Source organism: Pseudorca crassidens, chromosome 6 (assembly GCF_039906515.1).
Source record: "Pseudorca crassidens isolate mPseCra1 chromosome 6, mPseCra1.hap1, whole genome shotgun sequence".
Lineage (NCBI taxonomy): Eukaryota > Metazoa > Chordata > Mammalia > Artiodactyla > Delphinidae > Pseudorca > Pseudorca crassidens.
The window spans coordinates 53,138,641-53,164,780 of record NC_090301.1 but is presented as its reverse complement, the minus strand read 5'-3'; the positions used below and the strand labels follow the sequence as shown (position 1 = coordinate 53,164,780).

Below are 26,140 nucleotides of genomic sequence, written 5' to 3'. Positions count from 1 at the left end.
AGGTCTTAAGTACTCAATAAAAAGAATGGCTTCCCATTTTTACATTTAGAAAAGAAATTATGAACTAACGTTAAAGTGAAGAAAATAAAATTTCTAGTCCACTGTTTTTTCCTTGATACCACCTCTAAAGATCAATGTTTAGTTAAAAAAAAATTAATGCTTATTTATTTCCTTTAGGGCTTACAGCCTATGTGTTCCTTAAATCCAATTTGCTGAGCTTCACAGTTCTGTGAAATGTACTATGTCTGTGTCGGTCCATTGTAATCACAACTCACCATCTTCCAACCACCACAGATGGAGAAAGTGTTGAAAAGAATTTTTCCAAGCTGCCATATTCGATTTAATACTTTGGGGGACACAGGAAGAGGAGGAGGAGAGCATAATATTTCTTTACTGACATGGACTTTATTGTTACTTATACTCAAGTTTTTAAATAACAAAAATAGAAGACATTTTGAATCAGAGTACGTCTCAAAGAGAAACATTAAAATGGTGGTCCCATTACTCTTGAACCTGGATACTGGCTAAAATGGATTTTATGTACTTTTAAGGTGAACAAGTACAAGTAGTCTATTTAGTAAATAAGGTTAAATGTCTGTCAGCAGATCTAAAATTTCAGAGGCAATATTTTATTTCAAAAGTAAAAATAATACGGTCACATATTAACTGGTGAGAGTTACAATGATAGAAACCCTTAAAATTCTTATAAAAAAAACTAGAATTATTTCACAGTTAGTCTTGCCCACACTTCTCATGACTGTATGTTTTCTGGTTATCTATTAATCCAAATTAAAAATTAAATACATATTAACTTACCAACAGTGATATAACTTCAAGGCTGAGAAAAAGCACTAATCACAAAGAATTTCAATTAAACGTTCATCTAACAGTCCAGAAAGAGATGTTATCGAGAGAAGTCCTAATTATAAATCAGATAGCTGTGTATCTGTTTAAAGACTAACATACACCTAGCTTCACCAAAACACTTCCGAAAAAAACTACACATACCTATTTTGTTCAAGACATAATATGAAAATTAAAATAATTCCTCTACTTTAAAAAAAGCGTGACTCCTAAGAAAGGTTCATAGCATCTCATTAACAAAGCAAAAATGTTAACCTGAAATGGTTCATCTATTTTGGTCTTCAGTTACAAATAAAAAGTCACTAACAATTTATTATAATAATTCTATAAACAATTGGAAACATTATTATCAGAAAAAAAAATTTGTCAATGGAAAACAATCACTGATTCAATGAGCATTTGATCATTTTATTAACAAAATATGGGCAAGAATTACATCCCTCTCTGGTGAAACTTTTCAAATAATTTTATGTGGAGGGCCTTGAGAAGTATCAATTACAAAACATTTTTTTAAATGAAAACATTTTTTAAATGTACAAATACAAACCAGTACTTTATACAAGCTACAAAGTTTGTCAATCAATGTAAAAAATAATTTGTTTCAACTGAATATAAGGCATGTTCAGTTTCTGTAATTTTGCAGAATTATTTTTTTTGCTTTGTTGGAGACTTTTCTCTTCGCTGGTCCTGATTTTTCTTTGATTCTCTGGATTGTTCAGAGTATCGGCTAGATTTTTCCCATCGTCTCTCAGCACCATTCTGATACCTATCTTCTTCACTTCTAGAGGCTGAATGTTTTTTATCCTTTTCTCTTGACTTGGACCTATCCTTTCTTCTAAAATTCTCACTGTCCTTATTTCTGTATTTGTGCTCATTTTCAGAGAAAGAATTTCTTCTCTCTCCTCTTTTCTTTCTGGGATCCCCAAGATTATGTTCCAAATCCATGTACATTTCTTGGTCTCTGTCCTTCATGGCTCTGCTGTAGCTGTTTCGCTCAGAAGGAAGCCCTCTGTCTGAAGTGTACTTTGTTACGGGATCTTTTGAATCTCTGTCTCTGGGTTTCTCTGACCTCCTTTCTCTCTCGGTCCTCGTTTCCTGGTGCCGTTGCTCTGGTCTCCTTTCTTCTTGTTTCCTATCATTCGTGTGTTGTTTCCTGATCAATTTATTTACTTCTTTCCTTCTGTGGTTCCCTTGCCCCTTCTTTCTTACATCTTTATCTGCATGTGTAAAATGAAATATAGTTAGCTTTCATTTTAGTCTTAATTTCACAACTGAAAAATCACACTTATTGATGCATTACAGGTTTACTAATTCAGACAAACTGGATGCAGAGCCAAATCGATTGAATGCAAAGTCTGATGACAGAACATTATACAAATAGTGTAATTTTTAAGAATATACAATATATTTACTGAAGTACTGCTTTGACCCTTAACTCAAAAGAGTAAACAAGAACTTTAAGTAAACTATAGCAAATGTAAAAGTTTTAATGAAGTGACTAAAGTGGTACATTTCCACTCACAAATTTTATCCAAAACATAAACTCTAGCCCACATGCATTATGTCATATGAAATATTATGTCAGATCTCGTACATAATTAAAATGCAATGATCATACATGCCAGCAACATCACTTCCTAAGAGGTGGGCTGAGCGGGATGACTGGGTTTGTGTAATGATATGAATATGTATTTTTCAAATGAAAACCTCTGCCTACAGAAATGATAGTTCTGCTATCAGAGAAGTACTAACTGTACTAGCAAAGAGAAGCTATATTGAGATATAATCATAGGCTTTATGAGAGCCACAAAGGCTTGATTTCTGAGAAAACTCTTCTAAGAAGGCCTTGAAACTTTTAATTTTATTGATATGATCACAAATATAAATATTAATTACAATGAAATATCTTACCATTTTAAGCTATAAAACACATTCAATCACGATATCTGTGTTATTTAGTTTGGGTACATAATCAAGGGTACTGAGATGACCACAGTTTCTGTCAAGTTCATATAAATACATACAAAAAGAAGGAAATATGGTGGAAAGTTGCCTACCCTTGTCCTACCTCCACCCAAACGTCAGTGTACCAGCCTCTGTTTCTCCTGCCAAATGCCTACCCCGGCACAGTCAGTTGGTTTGCCACTAAGGACCTATTTCTCTGGTTCCTATCAAGCAGCTCAGCTGAGCTGCAGCTACCCAAGCAGAAACCATCTGGCTCCGTGCAGAATCGACGTCCCTCTGACCCTGGTGTATGCCACTCTTGGTGCTTCTTGACACTAAAACCTGAGCCCTATAATAATATGCACTCTTCTCTCTCCTTGGTGTTTGCTTTAAAATTTTCTAATTTGGGGTAAGTTCATATTGCTTTTATGCTATTTAATATTTTACTGATAAAACTGAAAGCTCTCTACTGAAACAGTATGATGAGGCAAATTAATTCTGAATCAGCAAGCTTCCTTATTGCAGCAGTTCATGCTGTGTTATCATCTGTTCTCAAAACAGATACCATGAAATAACAAATTCTTTAGAGGTGAATGGTAAATGAACAATGTTAGTGTATTTCAATTCAAGAATAAAATTTCCTGTGAGCAAATGGAATCTTGCTCTAATAATATAAAACACTGAAAGTCCCCTAATTCTGCATGCCACTTAGTATGTAAAACACTTTGAAGTGGAACAAGCATGTAAAGACTAGCCTTCCAACCTACTAATAAGGCTGTGGGGAAAAGTGCTGCCTCTCTGAAATACGCATTGAAAGATACAAGAAATGACATGCATTTTGGACAATCAGAGTATCTCTTATTCAAACTAAGATACTATGATGAAAGAAGCAGAATTGGCCCTGGGGAAAACAACATAGACCTTTTCAGAAAATGGCATATTTGAAAAAATCCTTTACTATAGCACTTCCCCTTCCCAAGGAGGACAGACAAAATTGTGAAAGACTAGTAATGCTGCTGAAAACAACTAGAAATGCCAGATAAAATTTTAACATCTTCTCTTGAAAGGCACTAAAGATCTGGAGCAACTTAAGATGCTATAAGGAAGTGCTCAAAAAAAGGGATGGGAGTATGTCAAAAGAACACTGGAGTCAACTTGAAGGAACTCCTAATTGACAAAGTTGAAATGATCTGAACAAGAAAATAAATGATAGCATTGGACTTTAACCCATAGAATAAGATAAATATTCATGAATCCACACTGATATAAATATATAGTTGAATTAATAAATAAATGGAGGAGGGCACAACTCTTTCTTACAGGAGAAATTCAATTACCAAATGTGGAAAAAGAGACAAACAGGAAAACCACCATTTGGCAAACACTACAGTAGTAAGTGTTGCAGATAAGATCCACAGATGGATGTGAAAATAGAAGACCAAAAGTTAGAGGAGAAAGAGAAGATTTGCATAGTACTGAATTATCTCCCTACAAGATATTAATTTATAAAGAAAAACAGTTTCCATGAAAAAACCCAATAGATACCACCTTAACCAAGTGGTCAAACTTAATGTCACCAATATCAGTATTATCAACTCCTCAATAAGGCACAGTAAGAACAACATATCGTTTCTATGGTATTCTGGCTAAAAATGAATAACCTCATTCTAATCATGAGAAAACATCAGACAGATCTCCATACTGCGGGACATTCTGCAGAATAAGTGACCAGAGGACTTAAAAAGGGTCAACGCCATTCAAAACAAGGAAAGCCTGAGAAGAACTACCACAGGTTGTAGAAGATTAAAGAGAAATACAATTAAAGGCAAGGAGGGACCTGGAAAAAGAAAAAGAACATTAGTGGGAAAACTAGTGAAATTCAAATAAGACCTGTTGTTTGGTGAATAGTATTTTCCTGATGTTAATCTCCTGGTTTTGATAAGTGAACTACAGTTATGGAAGATGCTAACATTAGGGGAAGTTGGGTGAAGACTATATGGAAATTCTCTGTACTATTTTTGCAACTTTCTTATAAGTCAAAAATTAGTTCAAGATAAAAACTAAAAAATAAAGACACCAGAGAGCTGGCAAAAAAAATGAGGACTAGAAGGGCCAAGACTCAAGGGAAGGCAGAACCACAGAGAGGTAAGGTAATGTCACTTTCTCCCTGCGAGTATCTGCTGATTCAGGGCTGCTGCTGAGGGACATAGACCAGCAGAGCTCTGGCAGCCTTGCAGGGCTCGAGAGATAAGAACAGGACTAGTTACTTGCAATACATACATGTGACAAAAAATACATATCTGAAATACATAAAGGCACTTACAAATCAACAGAAAAGCCAACTTAATGAAAAGGGGGGGAGGAGGCAAAAATTCTGAACAGCCACTTAACAAAAAGAAAATATCCAAATGGCAGATAATACAGAAAACGATGCTCAACTTCACTACTGATCAAGGAAATGAAAATTAAAGTCACAATGCAGTACCATTACACACCCACCAAAATGGCTAAAATGAAAAAGACAGTCAGTTAAAGTGTTAGTGAAGATGGGAGCTATGGGAACTCTCATACATGGCTGGTGGGAGTGTAAACTAGAATAACCACTTGGAAGGCTGTTTGGGAGTATCTACACACACCCTACAGCCCAGTGATTCCACCTCTAGGTACATATCCAACAGAAATGTGCATATATATATATATATATATATATATATATATATATATATATATATATGTATGTATGTCGCCAAAAGATATGTAAGAGAGCATTCATGGCAACACTACTTATAAATTTAAATTTCCGCTGAGTAAAAAGGACAAATGTTAAATATACTGTGGAATATGTGCATAGTGAAAAACTATACAGCAATGAGAATGAATGAACTATAACTAAATGCAATAGTATGGACGTATCTCACAAACATAAAGTTGAAAGATAAACCAAACATAAAGAAGTTCATAATATATAATTCTAAAGTTTAAAGCAGGCAAAACTAATTTATAGAATTACAAATCAGAACAGGAGCTGCCATGAGGCAGTGGATGGGAGGAGTGGTAGTAAGTACAAGAGGGAAAAAGGAAGATTTCTGGGGTACTGGTTGTTCTCGTTCTGGGTCCTGGCTACACGGATGTGGTCTGTTTATGAAAATTTATACAGCTGTTCACTTAAAATGTGTGCACTGAATGTGTGGTATGCGTCAATTACTAATATAAAGCTTCACTATTAAAAGTAAAAAATTAAATTTTCTTTAAAATATAACCATCAGGAAAGCTCCTGTAAAGTAGATTACAGACATTATGAATGGCATTTCAGTCAGCACTCAAATAAATATTTGCCAATGGAATATCTTCATTTCGTTGAAGAGGATTCCAAAAGATAATCTTAGCATTATAAATGCTGAATTCAGTATAGACTGCAACAGTGATAGATGATCATTTATATTATTAACTGTGGCTTTTAAACAAATGAACTCTAAAATAAATAAGCAATCAAATTATTCTCTTCCCTTGTAAACACCACCAGCAATACACTTGTTAGAAAAGAGCACGATCAACTATACATCAGTTTCAGTACCTGAGGCTGAGCTCTGACTACTGGCGGATGAAGCGCTTTCTCCACTAGAAGACTCTGAACTGCTGTCGCTGCTGTCCGAATCAGAGGCAGAGGAGTCAGACTCAGAGGAGGAGGACTCAGGGGAGGAAGAGGAGGCGGGGGATTTATTTGGCTCAACATCTGGTTTTTGTGCCACGATGACCTTTGGTATATTTTTGAGATGCTCACGTAATTCATCCCTAATAAGAAACATAATCTCTGTTAGATTCTGCCTTGAAGGCACCTGTGAAATAATTCTGTAAATTGAATAAAATTCTGATAATAATTCTTACGTTAAACCTCCAAGACCTATAGAAGTAAAGAAGTTGATGGCAAATCGAGTGTTTCTTGGGTTATCTCGGGGTAATAATCCTTCAAAGAATGGCTGCAGAGTTCTAAAAAGGAAAAAGAAAAATGAACAAAAGAGAACAGATTGCTTAAATATAAAAAGGCAAAATCCTTATATAGTCATTTTTCAGATATTCTATATATTAAATTAGTAAATGAAATACAAGCAAGTGATTTAAAAATCATTCATCTGGTCAGGCTGCATGCTATCTAAATGAGTAGGGTCAAGTCATAATTTACTAAAATTAATTTCTAGGGATTTTCCTGGCAGTCCAGTGGTTAGCACTCAGTGCTTTCACTGTCATGGGTCCTGGTTGGGGAACTAAGATCCCACAAGCCATGAGGAGCAGTCAAATAAAAAAAAAATTAAATTGATTTCTAGAATTATACAAGAGGAGGTTTTTAAAACTTTCATATACACACACAACACTCAGAATAGATATACATATATAACACATATAAACCTACATATACATATGTATATTTATTATATGTGAGTGTATGTACAGAAAAGTAAAAAAACAAAACCAAACAAGCCTCCTCTGTTGTACATGCAAACACGCCTGTATACACAGCACTGTGGAAGGTACTGGAGGAGGGGAAGAGCAGTCAACAAAAGAGAAATCAAGGATGAAGACTGTAGGAATCACTGTTTCTAGGCAGGGGGAAAAATAGAGAAACATTAACAATATAATGTGGTTTTGGACATGTGTTTTTGTTTTTTTTTTTGCGTTACACGGGCCTCTCACTGTTGTGGCCTCTCCCGTTGCGGAGCACAGGCTCCGGACACGCAGGCTCAGCGGCCATGGCTCACGGGCCCAGCCGCTCCGTGGCATGTGGGATCTTCCCGGACGGGGGAACGAACCTGCGTCCCCTGCATCGGCAGGCGGACTCCCAACCACTGCGCCACCAGGGAAGCCCGGGACATGTGGTTTTGAGTGCTACATTCAATGCACTAAGCTGCAGAGTTAGGAAAAACCATTCTTCATAGAAAAAGGTAACTTAATGTAAGAGGAACGATTAATACGAGTTTGCTGGATAGAACAAGAGAAGGAATTCCTAGCTCTGGAAACAGAGGTAAGGAGGCATGAATGAGCCGGACTTGCTTAACCAGCTGCGCAGCGTTGGTGCAGTGCAGCCGCAGTGAGGCTTGCTGGGGAGGGAGTATGTGAGCCTGGCAAAGTAGGTAAGGTCCAATAAGTAAGTATACGAAGCTAAGAGAAGTGGATGGACCCGCCCAGAGCATGCAGAATCCAGGACAGACCTTTGGCGAACACCGGAGAGGCAGGCTGAAGAGGAGAGAGAGGTTGGGGGGAGCAAGGCAGAATAAGAAAGTGAGCTCATGAGCAAGTGGTCAACGGTGTAAGTGAGACCACGAGGTCACGAGGCATGAGGACTGAGAAAGACTGCGGGACTCGGCAGGTGGTCACTGAAAAAAATCTGAAAGGATTTCAGGAGTGTGAATGGAGTAGAAGCCAATGTGCATGGCAATGGGCAATCTGAATACATAGGAAGTAAGGAAGCTGGGACAGGGATTCCATAATAGTCCTGGAACAAAGCCCTAGTTCAGTGTAATAATTTCAACAGTTACAGGACTGATATTCACTGGTATATGTTCACAATCATCCACTGATAATAAAAAAATTATCATTCTTTGGCTCAATATTAGGGTAAAAATGAAAATAAAACTACAAATACACATTACTGGGAAACTCCAGTGAGCATGCAAAAAAAATTTTTGTATGTTCTAACTAAACTAAAAGAGGCATTAATTCTGCATTTTCTCTACTTGAACTAATTGATCGTTAAAAGTTCACGTTGTCCTGTGCCACACAGAGCATCAGAGTCAGAACAGTGTAACGGACAAAGAATGTCCTAAGGACTTAACTTGTATTTTTACAACTAAGGGTGAACTTACGGCTGCTAAAGTAGGGGAAAACCTCCGAGGGCAGTAAGAATAAAGAGTGCTTAATAATAAACTTACTCATCCTTTAATCTTCCATTAAGTTTAGGAAGACCCATGTATTCACACAGTTCTTGGAAAAATATTTTCACAAAAATTCTACTGGATGATGTAGTAGTTTCTTCACTCAGCTTTATGCATTCAAGAACCTGAAAATTAAAATTAGAAAACGATAATTTTATCTTGGTGTTCAAAAGATGAGACAAAGTGACCAATATCTGTAACTTATAGTGTCCCTTGAAATTAACAATTTGCTCTCATCTGCAGTTAGAATTATCTCTAAATATCTTCCCTTATGCTGATACGCATTATTACTTGGGAAAGTTTAAGACTGCTTCTCTATACAAATTTCCAAAATGTTAAGATGCTACAGAAATAGAGTTCATTCTCTTTCCTGAGTAATGTGCTTTTTATTGCAGGAAGGAATATTGTCTTGAGCATATAATGCTAAGATTATTAGCTCCTAAAACTCACTCATCAAAACATGGGTGTAAGAGGGTATGGGGAAAAATGCCACTTAAAGCATCAAGCTACAGTTTTGTCCAGGACTAGAGTACACAAGACGAGTAAAGACGAAGAGTGATGGCTTGTTCTGAATAGTTAAGATTGGGCTTACTGAAGCTCACAGAGAGAAATTTTAGGGTAAATAAAAATAAAAGCAACCTCCAGTTTTTTATGGATGTGTTCCAGGAGCTCACTTATTTCAATTGTTTAAAACTTTGATTTCATTTTCCCAGAGAAGGGAGTAAAAACAAAGTAAAAGTTATGATTAGCCTGCTGGGTTAGCTTATAAATGCCTATTAAAGTAGCTGGACACACTTAGTACTTAAAGTATTACAAAACTCTATCCAACATTTATAAGCTCAATGATGCTGCTTCATTCTACCACTGGGTTGTGGTATTCTACAATATGATTCTCTTTTTTCTTCCATCTTGGATATAATTTCTTTCCGATTTTTCAGTTCCTTCAGCCTAACCTACTACTTTGTATTTTGCATTATTACCTTGGGCATCTTACCTCTTCTGTTTTATGGTACTAAGCTTCTTGAAAGCAGGGACCATATACAATTCATTTTGGATGCCCAGTGTCTCTTTCTGGGCACAGAGTTGGTGACTAAACAAATGGCTGTTGAATGAATAGTAATTGTACAATTAAGTGCCAGCTTAATGAATGCAGTTCAAATTCCAACACAGTGTACATTTCCCCATCGAGAGTATCTTTCCTTGTTCTAACTATGACTACAGAACCTCCTCCCTATCACTTACCCAACTTCAATGCCTGCTAAGAAAAATACATCTTGCCAGAACAGTCATTTTTCTTATATCCTTACCAGAGGAACTATTGACAGTTACTCCGTCAGGAAACAGGCAGTAACTCAGAGGCTCATATGCCACCAGACTATTGGTGTATGTGAATATGAGTGTGCACACACGTGTGTATACAGAGAAGATGAAAATCTACATTTTCTCTGAAAACACTCCTAGCCATCACTATCAGAAAGAACTGTAATGTTTGGACTGTTAATATCATCCAGGATAGTATTTCTTACACTCACACATTATTTACTTAGCTTTTCTTTTTTTAAAATAATTAATTAATTAATCAATTGATTTATTTTTGGCTGCATTGGGTCTTCGTTCTTGTGTGCGGGCTTTCTCTAGTTGTGGCGAGCGGGGGCTACTCTTCGTTGCGATGCGTGGGCTTCTCATTGAGGTGGCTTCTCTTGTTGCGGAGCATGGACTCTAGGCGTGCGGGCTCAGTAGCTGTGGAGCACAGGCTTGATTGCTCAGCGGCATGTGGGACCTTCCTAGACCAGGGATCGAACCTGTGTCCCCTGCATTGGCAGGCGGATTCTTAACCACTGCAGCACCAGGGGAGTCCCTATTTAGTTTTTTGATCCCATGTTATATGAACATAACCTCAAAGACTGCCATTATAGTAAAAGTTTGCTCCACATTTCTTTTTTTTTTTTTTTGCGGTACGTGGGCCTCTCACTGTTGTGGCCTCTCCCGTTGCGGAGCACAGGCTCCGGACGCGCAGGCTCAGCGGCCATGGCTCATGGGCCTAGCCGCTCCGCGGCATGTGGGATCTTCCTGGACCGGGGCACGAACCCGTATCCCCTGCATCGGCAGGCGGACTCTCAACCACTGCGCCACCAGGGAAGCCCTCAACATTTCATTTTAAAGTACATTTCCTACATAGGAAAAGTATGGCTGTGCTATACTTAATATCTATTTCAAAATAAAAGGGGATTAGGAAAGAAGTACAAATATTGACCTATCTACTTACGCTCCATGGAAGTGAATCGGTGTATAAGAGGTGAGCAAACATCTTAGCAACATTTCTCAATTTGTTTGTTTCCAAGCGATGGATGGTATCATATTGTTCTTTGAATATACTTTCAAAGGATTCCATGTATTCTTTTTTTAGCATGCAAAATCGCTAATAAATTAAAAATAAAAATGTCAATACCATTATGAGCATATTAAATACTAATTTTATTCAATCAAAAGTTAATAAATATTTGTATATCATATCACTCAATCTTCTTGTGCTGTATAATGGGATGCTCAAAAAAGAAGTTACTATATATCACCCCTATCTACCTGGGATTTATATGCTAAAACAAAGTTATACATGTAGCTGACCACAGACACGCACATTTGTATAAGATAAATATACTTCTCTGTGGGTTGAGTTTGGACTCAAAAAATTATTTTAGCTCATGCTTTATTTGTGCTGCCTGAGCATGTACTTGACTTCAGAAACTGCTGTGAAATTTTGAAAAGACAGCATTTAACTGTCCTCTTTGGGAAATTTTACAAAGCATGTGGAATTTCTCAAAGTTCTGGAAGAGTAATACGTAATATTAAGGCACTACAAAAATGAAGTGGGAAAGGAGGAAGCTGCAGAGTGGGAAACCTGTGGAAGGGAAGAACAATTTGCTTTCAGCAAAGATATGTTACTAGACCAGGCAACAAAGCAGGCACATTAATTCGCAATACTCATGTTAAGAATTACCCTTGTGATTTCATCAAAATCCAACAAGAAAAATGAGGTTGGAACTCACCCCAGCTAATAAGCCAAAAAATTTCTCATATGTCCTTTGTTGGGCACAGCAGTCAAGTATCATGTTGCACAGTTCTTTCTATTTGGAGAACAATTACATTAATGATTCAAAACACAGTGAATCCATGCTATATGATAATTTATCAATATGATAGAGACAGCCTGAATTTTTAAATAAGGTTTTAAAAACACAAAACTCTGTGAACTTTAGTTGTGCAGACAAAACAAAAAATTCAATCTATTCAAGCCTATAGTTTTTTTAAAGTCTTCTGTTTGCCTGACAGAAATTCCATAGTCATTTATGCTAATTAGATTGATTATAAAATTCTAAATTCATATAAGTATGAACCACTTCATGAAAACCTAGTATAGGAAACAGATACATCAAAAAGAGACTGAATATACTGTATTCTAAAAAGATTCTACACAGAAGTCTTTTAAATATAGATCACCAATATGACATATAACAATTCAGTTATACATCTTCCAAAGATTTAAACCCAATTATGAAGGAATATATTTTGTTAGTATGGAGAAGGCAGAACATGGTGAGTCTTTACAGAAGCATACATGGGCACAGCTTCAATGTTAATGTAAATGACTCTCTGGCTGATAAAGAAGAAAATATATTTAAAAGAGCAACAACAAAAAAAGACCTTTGTGGCTAAGTTTTTTAGCCTCAAAATAAATGTTATACATATAGATCTGTCAATAGATGAATCTCTATAAATAGATGGAATCATTTCATAACTGCTATAATAACACACTGTCCAATCAGTTATTTATGGGCCTTGAAAACTCCTTTGTGAAAATTCTGTTGAACTAAGAAATGCAAGAATAAATCCAGGATCAGGAAATACCATCATCACAAATGACTTATAACAAATAAATATTATTTACTAATTCCTGAAATAACCTTAATGAAATATGTGTTGATTACAGAAATTTCATAAGTGAAGAAACTCAGGAAATGTGGACAAATCAATGAAGACAAAATGAAAAAAGGCATAACCCTACCCCTAACCCTGAGCACTGCTGTAGAATTAACTAAATATGTTTCTCAACAAAACATTTCTTATCAGAAAGTTTAAAATTAGTTTTTTTAAATACAGTAACTGCAATGTATTTGCTTTCCATAAACAGAAACCAAGCTTATAAAATATAATGTATACATTTCAGTTCATTTTTACTTTAATTTTACCTTTATATCTTCAATTAAGAATTTTGACACTTTTGTCTCTTGATAACATTTTGTAACATTTTGTCACTTGATATAATAATTACTAAGATACAACCTAAGCAATTATTGTAAATTATTTAAAAAATGAGGTCAATATGCATTTACTGCAAATATCTATGTGCAAGAGGAAGCAAGGGGACCCTGAAGAAGCACAGAACAGACACTCTAAAACTGTGCTGTCCAGTATGGTAGGCCCTAGCAACACATAGCTATTTAAATTTAAATTGCTTAACATTACATCAAATTTTAGTTTCTCAGTCACACTTTAAGTACTCAAAAGCGACATGTGACGAGTATAGTGGCCACTGTACTAAACAGTGCAGAATATGAATATTTTCATCACTGCAGAAAGTTCTATTGGACAGTGCTGTTCTAGAAGCTGATAATTCACTTATAAAACTATCTACTCAAAGGCCTCCCTTCACAATATAAGATTATTTTTAGATGTAATTATATAACTAGATTATTATAATTTTTTAAAAAATTAGTCACGAGTTCCGTCAATTAAAATGTTTATAAATGTCTAAGTTCTGAAGAGATGTACTTGTCAAAATTTAATATAGTACTAAAAACTTAAATGAGGCTTTTCTGAGTTCTGCCATATAATGTTAATTTGATATACTAAAATACATTTTCAACTTCTTCTACCAACACTGTATTTTACAATAACCTAACAGGTAATCAGGTTTTAAACAATATAACATGGTAATATGCTGATAGCATTGCTAATAAAGTCAGCACTACCTGAAAAACAAATTACTTTCTTCCTTAGACTAAGTGCAATTACAACAGTTATTCCCTGTGGCATAAAATAATTAAATACTTTAACATTTTAATTAAATATCATAGTGATTTTAGGAGAGTCTTTTGAGTGCACGAAAATAGATGCACTAAGACACTCTTCCAAATGTTATCAAAATATGTTGAAGTTAAGTTCTAGAACAACTATCCTCTGGATTAATATTAATAAAATTTATAATGACTTAATTGTATTCCTCAAATAATGTGACAAGATCATACTATAACTTCAGTTTCAATTATAATTTTAAAGGTTAATTCACTAATTTATTCCCTTCCAATGACAACACATCAAGTGAACCATAATACAAATAGGTACACTATTATTAATATACCAATAAATAAACTTTAAGAGGGAAAATATAATTTTTTAAATTTGAAAAGAATAATCTCCTTTCAAAATTCTATACCATGGCATTTCAAGAACTAATCTATATTCTTGAACAAAGGCTGGGAAACTTTTTCTGTAAAAAGCCAGAGAGTAGGGTTTCTCTGGTGGTGCAGTGGTTGAGAGTCCACCTGCCGATGCAGGTGACACGGGTTCATGCCCCGGTCCGGGAAAATCCCACATGCCGCGGAGCGGCTAGGCCCGTGAGCCATGGCCGCTGAGCCTGCGCTCCGCAACAGGAGAGGCCACAACAGTGAGAGGACCACGTACCGCCGAAAAAAAAAAAAAAAAAAAAAAGGCCAGACAGTAAATATTTTAGGCTTTAGTGGCTATATAGTCTGTGTTGCAACTAGTCAATTCTGCTGCTATAGGGCAAAAGCAGCCATACACAATACATCAACCAATGGGCACAGCTGCACTCCAATAAAACTTTATTTACAAAAATGGGCAGTGAGCCTGGGCCACAGTGTGCCCATCCCTGTAACAGAACATATTTAAAGCCTTAAGACAAAGGACCTCCACTTAACGTTAACTTAGCTCAGATAGTCAAGAAGATCTTTTAGAAGAACTAGAAACCAAACAGCCTAGTAGAGCTGATACATTCACTCTGCACCTGTCTACTACATGTAAAGGAAGGTGTTAAAAACAAAACCTTGAAAGCCTTGGCTCAGGTTCCAAGGATCTAAAATCCAGATGGACAGGGAATAATATACATAAGAATACAACTAGAAAAAAACACCCATCTAGTCTTTATTATCCTTGGTATTAGGGTTCTACGATACTTTGAATACTGACGTTTACTAACTAGTTATAAGACTAATGGGCTAAGAGGGGGCTAAAATGTACTTTATGGCCAGCTGAATCCCTGACACCTTGCAGAGTGCCTGACATACAATATATGCTGAATACATTTTGTTAAATGAATTAACGCATGAAAAAAATGGTACAGATTCTTCTGTATGCAATTAAAGTAATGTAACAACATGTATGGTGATCTTCACAACTTCTATGACAAAAGAACGTTTTAGTGCATAAAGTAGAGGAACCAGGTAATTCATTAGAGAACAAACTTCCTATTGTATTTAAGCCACCATTTGATTTATAGGCAACCACTCAGAAATTTGTGTAAAGTGTGGTGGTTCAGAGAGACTTCCTCCTTTTCCCAAAGCCAAATCAAACAGCCAATTTAAGTCACTGGAATGAGTAGCATATATGAAGCACCTCAGAACTCCTAAGTTTTGAGTTACTTTAAAATTTTAGAAAACCTACATTTAAAAAAATGAGTATTCAGTACTGAGTTACTGTTTCAATTCATGAAACCTATTAACTGTCTTAACCATTTTTATAACCAGTATATATTTCCTAAAGAAAAAAAAGTATTAACTTACTGTTTGACCCTCAGGAAACTCCATTTTCAGCAATTTGTGAGCACACTCTTCAAAATCTAAACTGTAGAGATAAAACGGTCACAATAATTAGGTTAAAAACCTGCAGCATATTTAAACTGTAGCACTCTTTCATATATAAAAATCTTACTTTAATAATTGTTTTAAATATTTTTTTACTATAATTTCATATTACTGTATTGTATATATAAAAAAGACATAGTTCTTAACTCTGCAAGGAATGAAGTACTGATACATACTACAGTATAAAATGGATGGACTTTGACTTATGCTAAGTGAAAGAAGTCAGACATAAAGACCACATACAGTATAATTCCATTTATATACAATGTCCAGAATGTGCAAATCCATAGACACAGAAAGCAAGCAAATTTTTATTACACTGCTAAATATTTCCACTTCTCCTGATCCAAGTCAGGAAGAGGTAAAAGATGTTCCAGGAGCCCAGCATGACATCCAGTGCTTAATCACCACCTTTACAAGTTATCTTGATTCATACCCAAACACAGGGCTTCTATTGTACATTATATAAAAACTAAGTATAAAAACAGTACATAACCAAAATCACTTACAAAGAAAAAAATGTTTTTATACAACACTTATATAAATTACATGAAAAATATCTTCAATATGCTTCACTTAAGAGAATTATCAAACTCAGTGTGAACTTGATTCAGGAATAATGCTAATATCTTTTGATAACAGCAGTGTAAAATAATCACCCACTGAAATATAATTATGAATTTAGTTTTATACTTCATCTCTATTCCTCAGCTTCTGTTACTGATTGGGTTTCATAAACACAAAAGGGGTAATAATTCAAGATGGTAGAATGGAATTTCAAAAAAACTAAAAAGAAAAAAAGAAAGCTATCAAGAAAGAGCTTTCACAACAAATAATATTAAACAATATCTAGCTCTAAGATTAAAATAGTTGACTGGAGTTGATAAATTTCAATAATATAGCAATACCAAAAAGTATTTTAAAAGATGTGATATTTTCTAGTTTTTATTCAAAAAAAAAAAGAATTAGTACTCAGGAAGAAAATCCTGTAATTTCTGAAAAACAAGTCAAGTAGGTCATGGAAATTTTTACAACTTTCCTTTTATCTAGTAAGTGAAGAATAAGGGAGAAGGTATGACAGTCTATTTCCCTTGTTCCTGTTTTACTTTAGAAATATTTGGTGACTACTTACCATGACTGTTTTGAAGCTGCACTAAATGTAAATATTAAATGAATTAAATTTGCTTGATATTTTAAACCAAATGAATTCCAGGTTTAACACAAATTAATAGTGACTGAGGGAAGGGGAAAGAAAAAAGACTTTACATGATGCCAGTTTTCAAGCCGTGCTTACAAATGGTTTGTTGATGTCTCCAATTTAAGAAACTTCAAATTGTTGAGGACATTAAAGTCCCACCTCCCTCTGATGCTACAGCTTCAACATCACTTAAAAGCAAGAACAACCAGGAAAGTCTAATTTTTAATAGCAAAGCTAGTTGTGTTGTTTTATGTTTCCACAAATAAAAGAAGACTGCTTAAGGAGCCAGAACATTAAGATCAGAGTACCGTTGAGGTCAGTCAACAAGTCTAAAAGGAAAGAAAGTAAAAAAATAAAATCCCCAAATAGTTCAGTTGCCAGAACTTGGTTTTGTTCAGAAGATTTCCAAAAGTGAACAGTTTATATAAATAATCCAACCTCCTCTCAAGATAACCACTGGTGTTATGTTAATGTATTATTTCTAGAATCTGCCTTCCTATTTGTATACTTAAGATAATGCTACCAGCATGGTATTATATAGTCTATATTATTAGTTTTTATCCCCACCTAACAATAAATCAGACCACTTGCCCGCATCAGTACCAATGCTCCATTAACCTAATTTTCAATGGTGGTATAAATTGAACATTTTGATTATTCATACTGGGCAATAAGATTCTCTCTCTCTCTCTCCCCCTCTCTTTTTGCTTTGAACAATTCTGTGTATAATTCTCTGTCAATATGTATTTCTTTGAGAAACAATGAAAAAGAAGGGTCAAATGGCAATCAAACTAAGCCACTGATTCATGCTGCCAAAAGGCTTTCCATAAAGAATGCACCAATTTAAATTTCCACCAGTAATCTTTCCGTGTATCTAACTGAACTCATCATTACTACTAAGTACTGTTGCTTTAAAAAGATAAAGTAAACCACTTTAGCTGTTTTAATGACCAACATTACTTATTCATCTAGAATAATATTTGTTTCGTAATGTTTTTACATTTTATAATCCCATTACATGAGTCTCCCAACCAAGTCCTTTAAACACCTTTTTATCAAAGTTGTGTTTACTTCCTAAAATTATTTTTATTAGGCATTTAGGGGCTGAGACTCTTAACAAATAACACATAAGACAGTACTTATTGTACTGTTACTAGAATTGGTGCCACTATATAATAGTGGCTGTCACTTGTCTAATGTTTTAGTTTTTCAAATCTTTTTGTGTGATTCAGAGGTTATCAAGGTTAGATCGCTTAAAAAACAAAGTTTCTTTTAAATAATAATTCAAAGAGCTCCACTGTGACTCTTCAAAGTTAGTGTTAATAGCAATATTAAAGCAGTGAATCTGCTCTTTACAACTGATTACTATTGAATTTCTAAAAAAAAGGACAAACAAATAAAAGGTCAAACTCTAAGAATAGCTACTTAAAACAAAAATTTCTCACTTTTAAGTTTGTATAAAAAAACATTTAATAGGTTTTCCTTTCATGTGAAAGGCAAAGAAACATGTAAGGGTAAAGCAAAAAAATTTCTTAGCAATGTTTTGCTGTTTAACATTTCTCTTTTTGAAGACGAATCTAAGCCAAAAAGTTTTCAGACAGACTGAAAACAAGACGACTCCTACTTATGAATCATTTTTGCTATTACATCATACTAAATGGAAATATACAAAACCTAGTAACAAAACAAAACAGAGAAAATATTCCTTCTCCACTGTAAAATATACACGGTGCCCACTAGATCAATAGGCTGATTACCATTCGAAACAACAGATGTACTAAGCATTTAATATTTTCATTTATTTCTCTTTAAAACCAAAGTCACTGCCTTCAAAGGGAATAGGTTGTTTTCATGACATCATAGTAGTTCTTGCTTAACATTACTTCAAAGGGTCCTTAAAACCTTCCTAATTCCTACTTCCGTTCATATTCATTTCCATTTGCACAACAAGTCAAGTGTCCAAACGTCATCATAACAGTGTTTCTCTGCTTAGAGCCAGAGTTAGAAACCAAATTAAAAAAAAATAAAACATTAAACTTCCACTACACAATTAAACACTGTGCTAACTCTGTAATGTAGAATTGTTTTAAGGTTATTAGTGATATTTAAACATAAGAAATGACATAGCTTTAAAAAGAAAAACATTTAATTACGCAACAGATAAGTAAAGACAATTTGCTCTTGAAGTGAAGAACCAACAGCAGGAATCTATTAACTGGGGCTTGGGATGGGGGTAGAGGCAAGTAGTTTGAGACTCCCTGCAATAGTGTCTAGTTTTCTGTTAACAGATTCTAAAAATCCCATCTGCTTGCCCATCCCCTGTCAAAAATAAGGATGAACTGATCTACAGTACCTTACCTTGACTGAATAGCAAGATAAATTGTACGACGAAATGAGACTAGATTAATTTCTGTTTTGTCATGAATAGTCACCGTTTGTCCTGAAATTAAACATAACAAAATTATAAAACTACACAAATAAATGTGAACTGAAAATGTATCCCTGTATAATATTTTCATAATCTATTTAGAATCTATGAGTTTAATAACACTCTCTTCTACAGTATAAGTTAGTATTTACAGAATTCAAAGTAACTATTTCTAGTCTTTTGCCATATCTTAGAGTATTTTAATAAGTTTATTCACCTCAAAGAAGTCCAGAACCAAGCCAGGAAAACTATTTTTGTTTCTGTGTTACCTGCTCATTTAGACATTATAAAAGGCTGCACTCATGCTGTTGTTTGGTAAAACATTATTTCCATATTTACAAACCGTTACCTTGATAATTTGAAAGAACTGTAACTTATGGGTAGAAATTCAGTTTCAGAGAACACTGGATCATCATGACAGGTTTAATGGGTCCAACAGTAATATGAATATTTGTTAAAATTTTCTCTTACCTAATGCATGAAAACTTTCCTTATAAACATTTAATAGTTTTTATTTGAATAGTATTTTCACATTAAAACAAAGAAATGCTAAAGTTAAATAAATGTAGTACATGGTTAGGAGATGTTTTAAATGAGGAAGACATTGGAAAAAATCAAACTCATTTTTATAAACTATGTTGTAGAAGAGCTACTATACTCTAAGACAGAACATTACGCCCTAAAAGGGAAAGATATACTTTTAATATTTTCAAATATGTAACGTAAGTAAATATTGACCAGTGTATGTTCTGATGTTTTAACTGAGACTTAACCAAAGTAAAGTTCTGAGCTTATTTTCCTGTGAAATAATATAATCAAAGCTGAAGAGGAAGAACATCATGCCTGCTTCTGTTCAAATATAGCTTTGGGCCTCTCCACTCTATTTTTCCAACATAAAGAGCAAATATCTAGTCACTCTCATCTGTTACATTCATGTCAGGGTAACATAAATCACATGCCCTCAACATGAATGTACCCTTTTCAGAGTTTATAATCAAAGTCATAAAATGTCAAGTTAAAATTATGTTGATATTAAAAAATGAATTTCCTTGTTTAATACTTTCCGAGCAGGGTCTTCCAACCTTGCCAATACTGATACTTTGCTGTGGGGGGCAGTCTTATGACTCACAGGATGTTTCACAGCATCTCCAGCCTTCACCCATTAGATGCCAGCAGCATCGCTTGCAACCCTCCACAGATTAAGAGCCACTGTTTTAGAGGAGTACAGCAGATTACCTTGGGAGTATTTTACAGTTTCATTTGAATAAGCTACACTTTTACCTTCTTCATCTTCTTCTCCCTCTTCCTCCTCTTCTTCCTCCTCCTCTTCACTACTCCCAGCATCTTGGTCTGTGTTTGAGTCACTATCTCCTTCATCAAGAATTTCTAAAAGAAAAAAGTAGGTTTAGAAAATATGAATGAGCAAGGGATATAAATGCATCTCATTCCAAGAAGATAATTCTCAGTTCACTGCAACCCACAGTGGTGTAACAGTTTATCAACCAGTGAAGATGATCACACAGGCCGTATGTTATTGCCTGAGTGTTCACAGAGCATTGTAACTAATTTGACTAGAGAAAGCCATATGTGTAATTCTTCTGCCAGATAGAAAGTGGCCATGAAACAAGCAAGGGATGAGAAGAACAAAAAAAAAGCAGATGAAGGTTTTCCAAAAGAGCAAGAGCACTGGAACAATAAATTAGGAAGAGAAGTTAGCATATCGGAGTCAAAATATTAGTTCATCATCAGAAAGAAGATAATTTATCATAAGAAGCTAAGGCTAGCTATAGAAAACAAGAATTTAGGCTAAGAATGTTTTTTGAAAGACAAAGAAGGGAGAAGAAAAAATTGTGTAATTTAGCATTCACTTTACATAAATAGTGGTGAGATTTTTATTAAAATATATACTTATTAAATAGAACATTACAATCCATAGACTTTGCATATGTACAATAGAAATGGAAGTTTAAAGGCCTTTAAGAAAAACTGGTAAGATGAGCACTTCATTGGAATATCATTTCTTAAAATACATGTCACATTAAGAACTGGGCGAAAACAGTGATGTAAATAAGAGACTACATAAGGCCTGTCATCATGTTAATAGTAATAAATGACAAAAACCAGAATCGTATTTTGCCCAATGGTATGTGCTCTATCTGTCTGACAAAGATTTTACAAACCTAGACAACAATTCACTTTTGCATTTTTATTATAATCAGACAGGACTTAATATAGTTTGGGGGTCAAATAAGTTTTAGGAAAATTCTAATTTCCTTATATTTAACCAAGTAATATACATCAGGAGCCACATGTAATACTTAATGTTAGCAGAGAACTTCCTACTGTGAGAAACAAATCATTTTACAAAAATGGAGAGTTGTCATTCAGCCCTTAGCTGGCACGCAAGTCTCCTTGAGAATACTTCTAACAAATTGTGACTTCAAGAAATGATCTTAAGTGTCTAGTTTATTATGACATAAAGTGGGTTAGACAGACCTTTAAAAGAGGAAACTGTTTAGTATTCAATAGTAGGAAGACAGGCACTCCTGCTGTTTTCCCAAATGCTGTAAGACCTAAAACACAAGTACACCTGGGTCACTCTAAGGTGCTAATTACTAAAGCTGTGCCCACTTCCTGCTGCAGCCATTTTTTAATGCCAACTCTAGAACATTTTCTGAAAGAATTAAGGTCAAATGGATTGTCTAGTCATTTACATCCTCTCCTTATCTCTTCACTTTAAGATCTACTTACTGAAATCACTTAGGCCATGACAACTGGATTTTATTAACTGAATAAAGCAGTGGTTTCCAAGCATGGTCTGTGAGTCCTGGGGGGAATCACTGAGACTTGTCAGGTAGTCTGTGAGGTCAAACTATTTTCATAATAATACCAAAATATTATCTGCCTTTTCACTGTGCTGACATCTGAAATGATGATGCAAAAGCAAGAAGGGTTAAAACTTGCTGCATCTTGAGCAAAATCAAGGTATTGAACTGCACTAGCAGTCATTGTATTCTTTACTGCCACACTATTGTAGTAGAGGGAAACACACACACACACACACACACACACACACACACAGAGTTTCATTTAAGAATGCCCTTGAAGAAAAAATATAAAATTATTAATTTTGTTAAATCTTAGCCCTTGAGTATTGGCATTTATAATAGTCTGAGTAAGAAAATATGGAGTTTATATATAGCACTTCTGTTAAAGACAAACGTACAACGGTGGTGGCTATCTCAAGGAAAAGCACTTGTGTGACTGAGATGCAAGATGAATTAGCCATATTTTTCATTTTTACTTGAAAGAATGGCAGACAAACTAGAGTTGTTAGGTATTTACCAGACATTTTCTCAAATATAAACAAAGTGAGACTATCATTTCAAGGAAAATGAACACAGGTATTTTCAGGTATTTGCCACCATGATCAAATTAAGAGTTTTCAAGAGGAAATTAGAATTTTGGAAAACTTGTATCCATCCCTGTGAGCTTGACAGCTTCCCAATACTTAGACTTTTCTGATAAGATAGGTGGTAATATGAATAAATGTGATTTCTTGACATTGTATTAATGTGTCAATTTAATTTTGAAAATGTTAACAAGTTAATACTTGGAAGATGTGAATAATTCAGTGAATCAGTATTTTCCAAATGACCAATGCAACATGTTATGAAATCACGCATGAGTAAAAGATCCATTCAAAGTGACAGGCCAATGGATTTTAATGTTAACAAAGTATGAAAATTTGTGGATATTGTTTCAGGTTTCACAATGCAATTAAATCATTAAGAAGCTACTAAATATTGATTGCAATAGTATTAAACAGAAATATACACAATTATAATTCTGAAAAGGCTATTAAAATACTCCTCCTTTTCCAACAACGTATCTGTGGTTAGGCTAAATTTCCATCATATATTTCAATCAAAATAACCTACTGCAACAGATTGAAATCAGAAACAATATGAGAATCCAACTGTTTCCTATTAGGCCAAACATTAAACTGCACAAAATATATAAAACATGCTATTCTTTTTCTTAAATTTCTTTTTGTAGTTATTTTCATAAAAACATGTAACATGCAAATATGTACTATGTTTATTATTATTTTGAAATCATCTAATATTTTTTATGTTATCAGTTTTAATTTCTAATAAGTAAATGTCAATAGATACAACTCACATAAACAAAAGCTCTTTGGAGTCCTCAACAATTTTGAAGAGTGTAAAGGGATCTTGAGACCACAGAGTTTAAGAAATGTTATAATAAAGAAAAGTACAACTTTCTTGGCCAACTGCCAAGAGCCCAGAGAAATGGATGGGGAATTTCCAAGTTCAAAAAAAATAAATAAATAAACAAAACCATACCAGGTATATTAAGAATTCCACAAAATCATTTGCTGTCTTTTAGGGAGACAGTAGAAAAAGAAGTTCATAAGAAAAGAAGAAAATGGGTTTAAGGGGTTTCTCCATGTTTGAAAACTAAATTTATTAGAGAAAAAGGAATCTGGCTGTTGCAGTGAAACCCCCCCTAGGAAAACAGCAACTAAAGAGAGAAACATATTTGCTGTACCAGATTTTTAGGATAACGTATAAAACTGGAAGCTTCTTACACCTTTACCCGTCAACATTTGACTTCTAAGCGTGACTAAAGCATAGAACGCAGCAATGACAAGAGTTCTACGTCTCTGCTCTCTCTTCCTAGGAGCTTTCAGAGCTGCAAGTATTTGTCAGGTAAAAATCACAACTCAAGGTAAAAAAACCGATGAAATTATTATATAATTATAATATATAAAATAATATATATAATTATGTAACAGAATATAATAGAATGATATAAGTAGCTCTGGATATTAGCTTTAGAAGAAAAATAATGACACACATGAAAAAAAAAACAAAAAAACCACCCAGTACCAGTGTCTAAATACATGCTCTGTGGCAATATAAAACACTGTGTTTTATTTATCCTTACACAAACAAGTAACATTACATCAAACAAGCAATTTGTTCTAGGTGACTAAGCTAGTAATGGCAAAAACAAAATACAAACCAGTATCTGTACAAAGTTAGTGCTTACAATATACTAATGATGTACAAATGATAAAATAATCAATTTATCCATTTATTAAGTATATTAAATACCAATACCATATCTAGCACTGTGACTGATTTTATCAGAAAAATATCAACCTGCCCTCAACAAATAATGAAGTATAGAACATTATAATAAAGTACAGCACTGAATTGAATATTAAATTGGGTGGCAATTTAAGTTAAATAAAGGCCATTGGTAATACATGAATATTTCTTAAGAGGGATGAAGCTTAAGAGCTGAATAATTAAATAGAAAGAGGAGAGGGAAAATTAAATAATTTAGAATGAACTAATACCATGGACAAGCACTAGAGAGAAAAATAATGCATGGGCAAACAGTGAAGAGAATGGCTTCACAGAGCAAATATTTCAATAGGTGGCAGTCAGTGATCTATACCATTCTATCAGTACTATATAATTACATAAATTGCTTCTACTTATCCAAAGGAAATTATTTTGTAAAATTCTACATACCCTTCTTAATAGCTTTGTACTTCTCTTCATTCTCCATAAAATTAGGATCCATCTTGAAAACATCTCAAAAAAAAATTAAAAGTTAAGTTAGTGTTTATTTTCTGTATTTACATTTGTTTGTACTCCACTTCCCAACGCCTACCCCTGACTTACTAAGAACATCTTCTGGATTATAGTCATCTTCCAGAGGGAGCATATGGGTGAACTGATCATCTTCTTCCACTAAGTCAAGTCCTTCTAGAACAACAGGGTGGTCCTTGAATCCATCCTTCCTTACAGCAAACATCACTTCAATCATATACTGAACTCTTTTGTCAATTTCAGACTCATGGAGAATGTTTCGAAGACGTTCAAATATAGCTAAAGTTAAGCCGAAAGAAAATAAACTAAGCAATACATATTACAATACTCAAATAAAAGCTCAATATCAAACCAAGGATAAATACTTACCATTGATTCCTCTTGGTGACACTTGTGTTAATTTGAGACCACATTCCTTAAGAAAACCAATAGCTACTTCAACACTATCATCTGTTGGTCTTTCCAGGAGCAAAGTGAGCATTTCTAAGCATAAAACTTCATGAGCCTTGAACAGAATGAAGACACATAGAATAGAGAAAATGCTTTTACATATATTAATCTACTACTGACGGTCATTTTAAAAATTAGTAAATCTAGCTTTTGCTAGATGATGATGAGCAAAGATTTATAATGTACATAAAAATACTCCAAATATGGGATACAGTTTTTCTTTCACTTCCATTATGCATCTGTTAAGAATTTTCTGAGGATTTTTCCAAAAGTCTTAATTTACTACACTGAATACAATTATATGATTTATCTCCAGAAGAAATATTCTTCTTATACTCTCTATATAGGAAATATATATTAGCTATAGGAAATGCCATAATTAACCTCAAAATATAAGTTAAAAAGTCATTTACTAATTTTTAATCTGAGATATTTTCATAATTACTATATGAAGAACAGTAACATGATTCTTTTTATATCCTTCTCCATGACCACAACTCTATATTCATTTCCCAATTCATTCTCTCAGCAACTGTTAGCAAATAGTTCTTAAGTTACATGAATACTGATTTTCTCAGAAAATATCTTTCCAGTAATTTATAGCATACAACAACAGTTTTGAATATTCTATTTTTAATTAAATCAAACTCTACACTGGCCATGGTCAAAATTTAGAATTTTATAAACAATGCCAGGTAGAGAGGGAATAAAGGTCTACTGACAAGCTTTGCTGTAAA

The 26,140-nt window shown here is 34.3% G+C and overlaps 1 protein-coding gene across 2 annotated transcripts in view; it reads right to left on the bottom strand.

Annotated features, from left to right (window-relative positions):
• Positions 1–385: 385 nt before the first annotated feature.
• CWC22 (CWC22 spliceosome associated protein homolog) overlaps positions 386–26,140 on the bottom strand; it is a 63,606-nt gene continuing 37,851 nt past the window's right edge. For both annotated transcript variants that reach the window (XM_067741338.1, XM_067741340.1), the window contains 12 exons: positions 25,323–25,458; positions 25,026–25,232; positions 24,873–24,935; positions 20,584–20,688; positions 19,233–19,314; positions 15,596–15,656; positions 11,783–11,860; positions 11,002–11,154; positions 8,733–8,860; positions 6,694–6,795; positions 6,383–6,600; positions 386–2,081 (listed from right to left, as the gene is read on the bottom strand). In XM_067741338.1, coding sequence (XP_067597439.1) covers positions 1,510–2,081; positions 6,383–6,600; positions 6,694–6,795; positions 8,733–8,860; positions 11,002–11,154; positions 11,783–11,860; positions 15,596–15,656; positions 19,233–19,314; positions 20,584–20,688; positions 24,873–24,935; positions 25,026–25,232; positions 25,323–25,458 — 1,905 coding nt within the window. In that variant the 3' untranslated portion in view covers positions 386–1,509. The remainder of the gene's footprint in view (positions 2,082–6,382; positions 6,601–6,693; positions 6,796–8,732; positions 8,861–11,001; positions 11,155–11,782; positions 11,861–15,595; positions 15,657–19,232; positions 19,315–20,583; positions 20,689–24,872; positions 24,936–25,025; positions 25,233–25,322; positions 25,459–26,140) is intronic.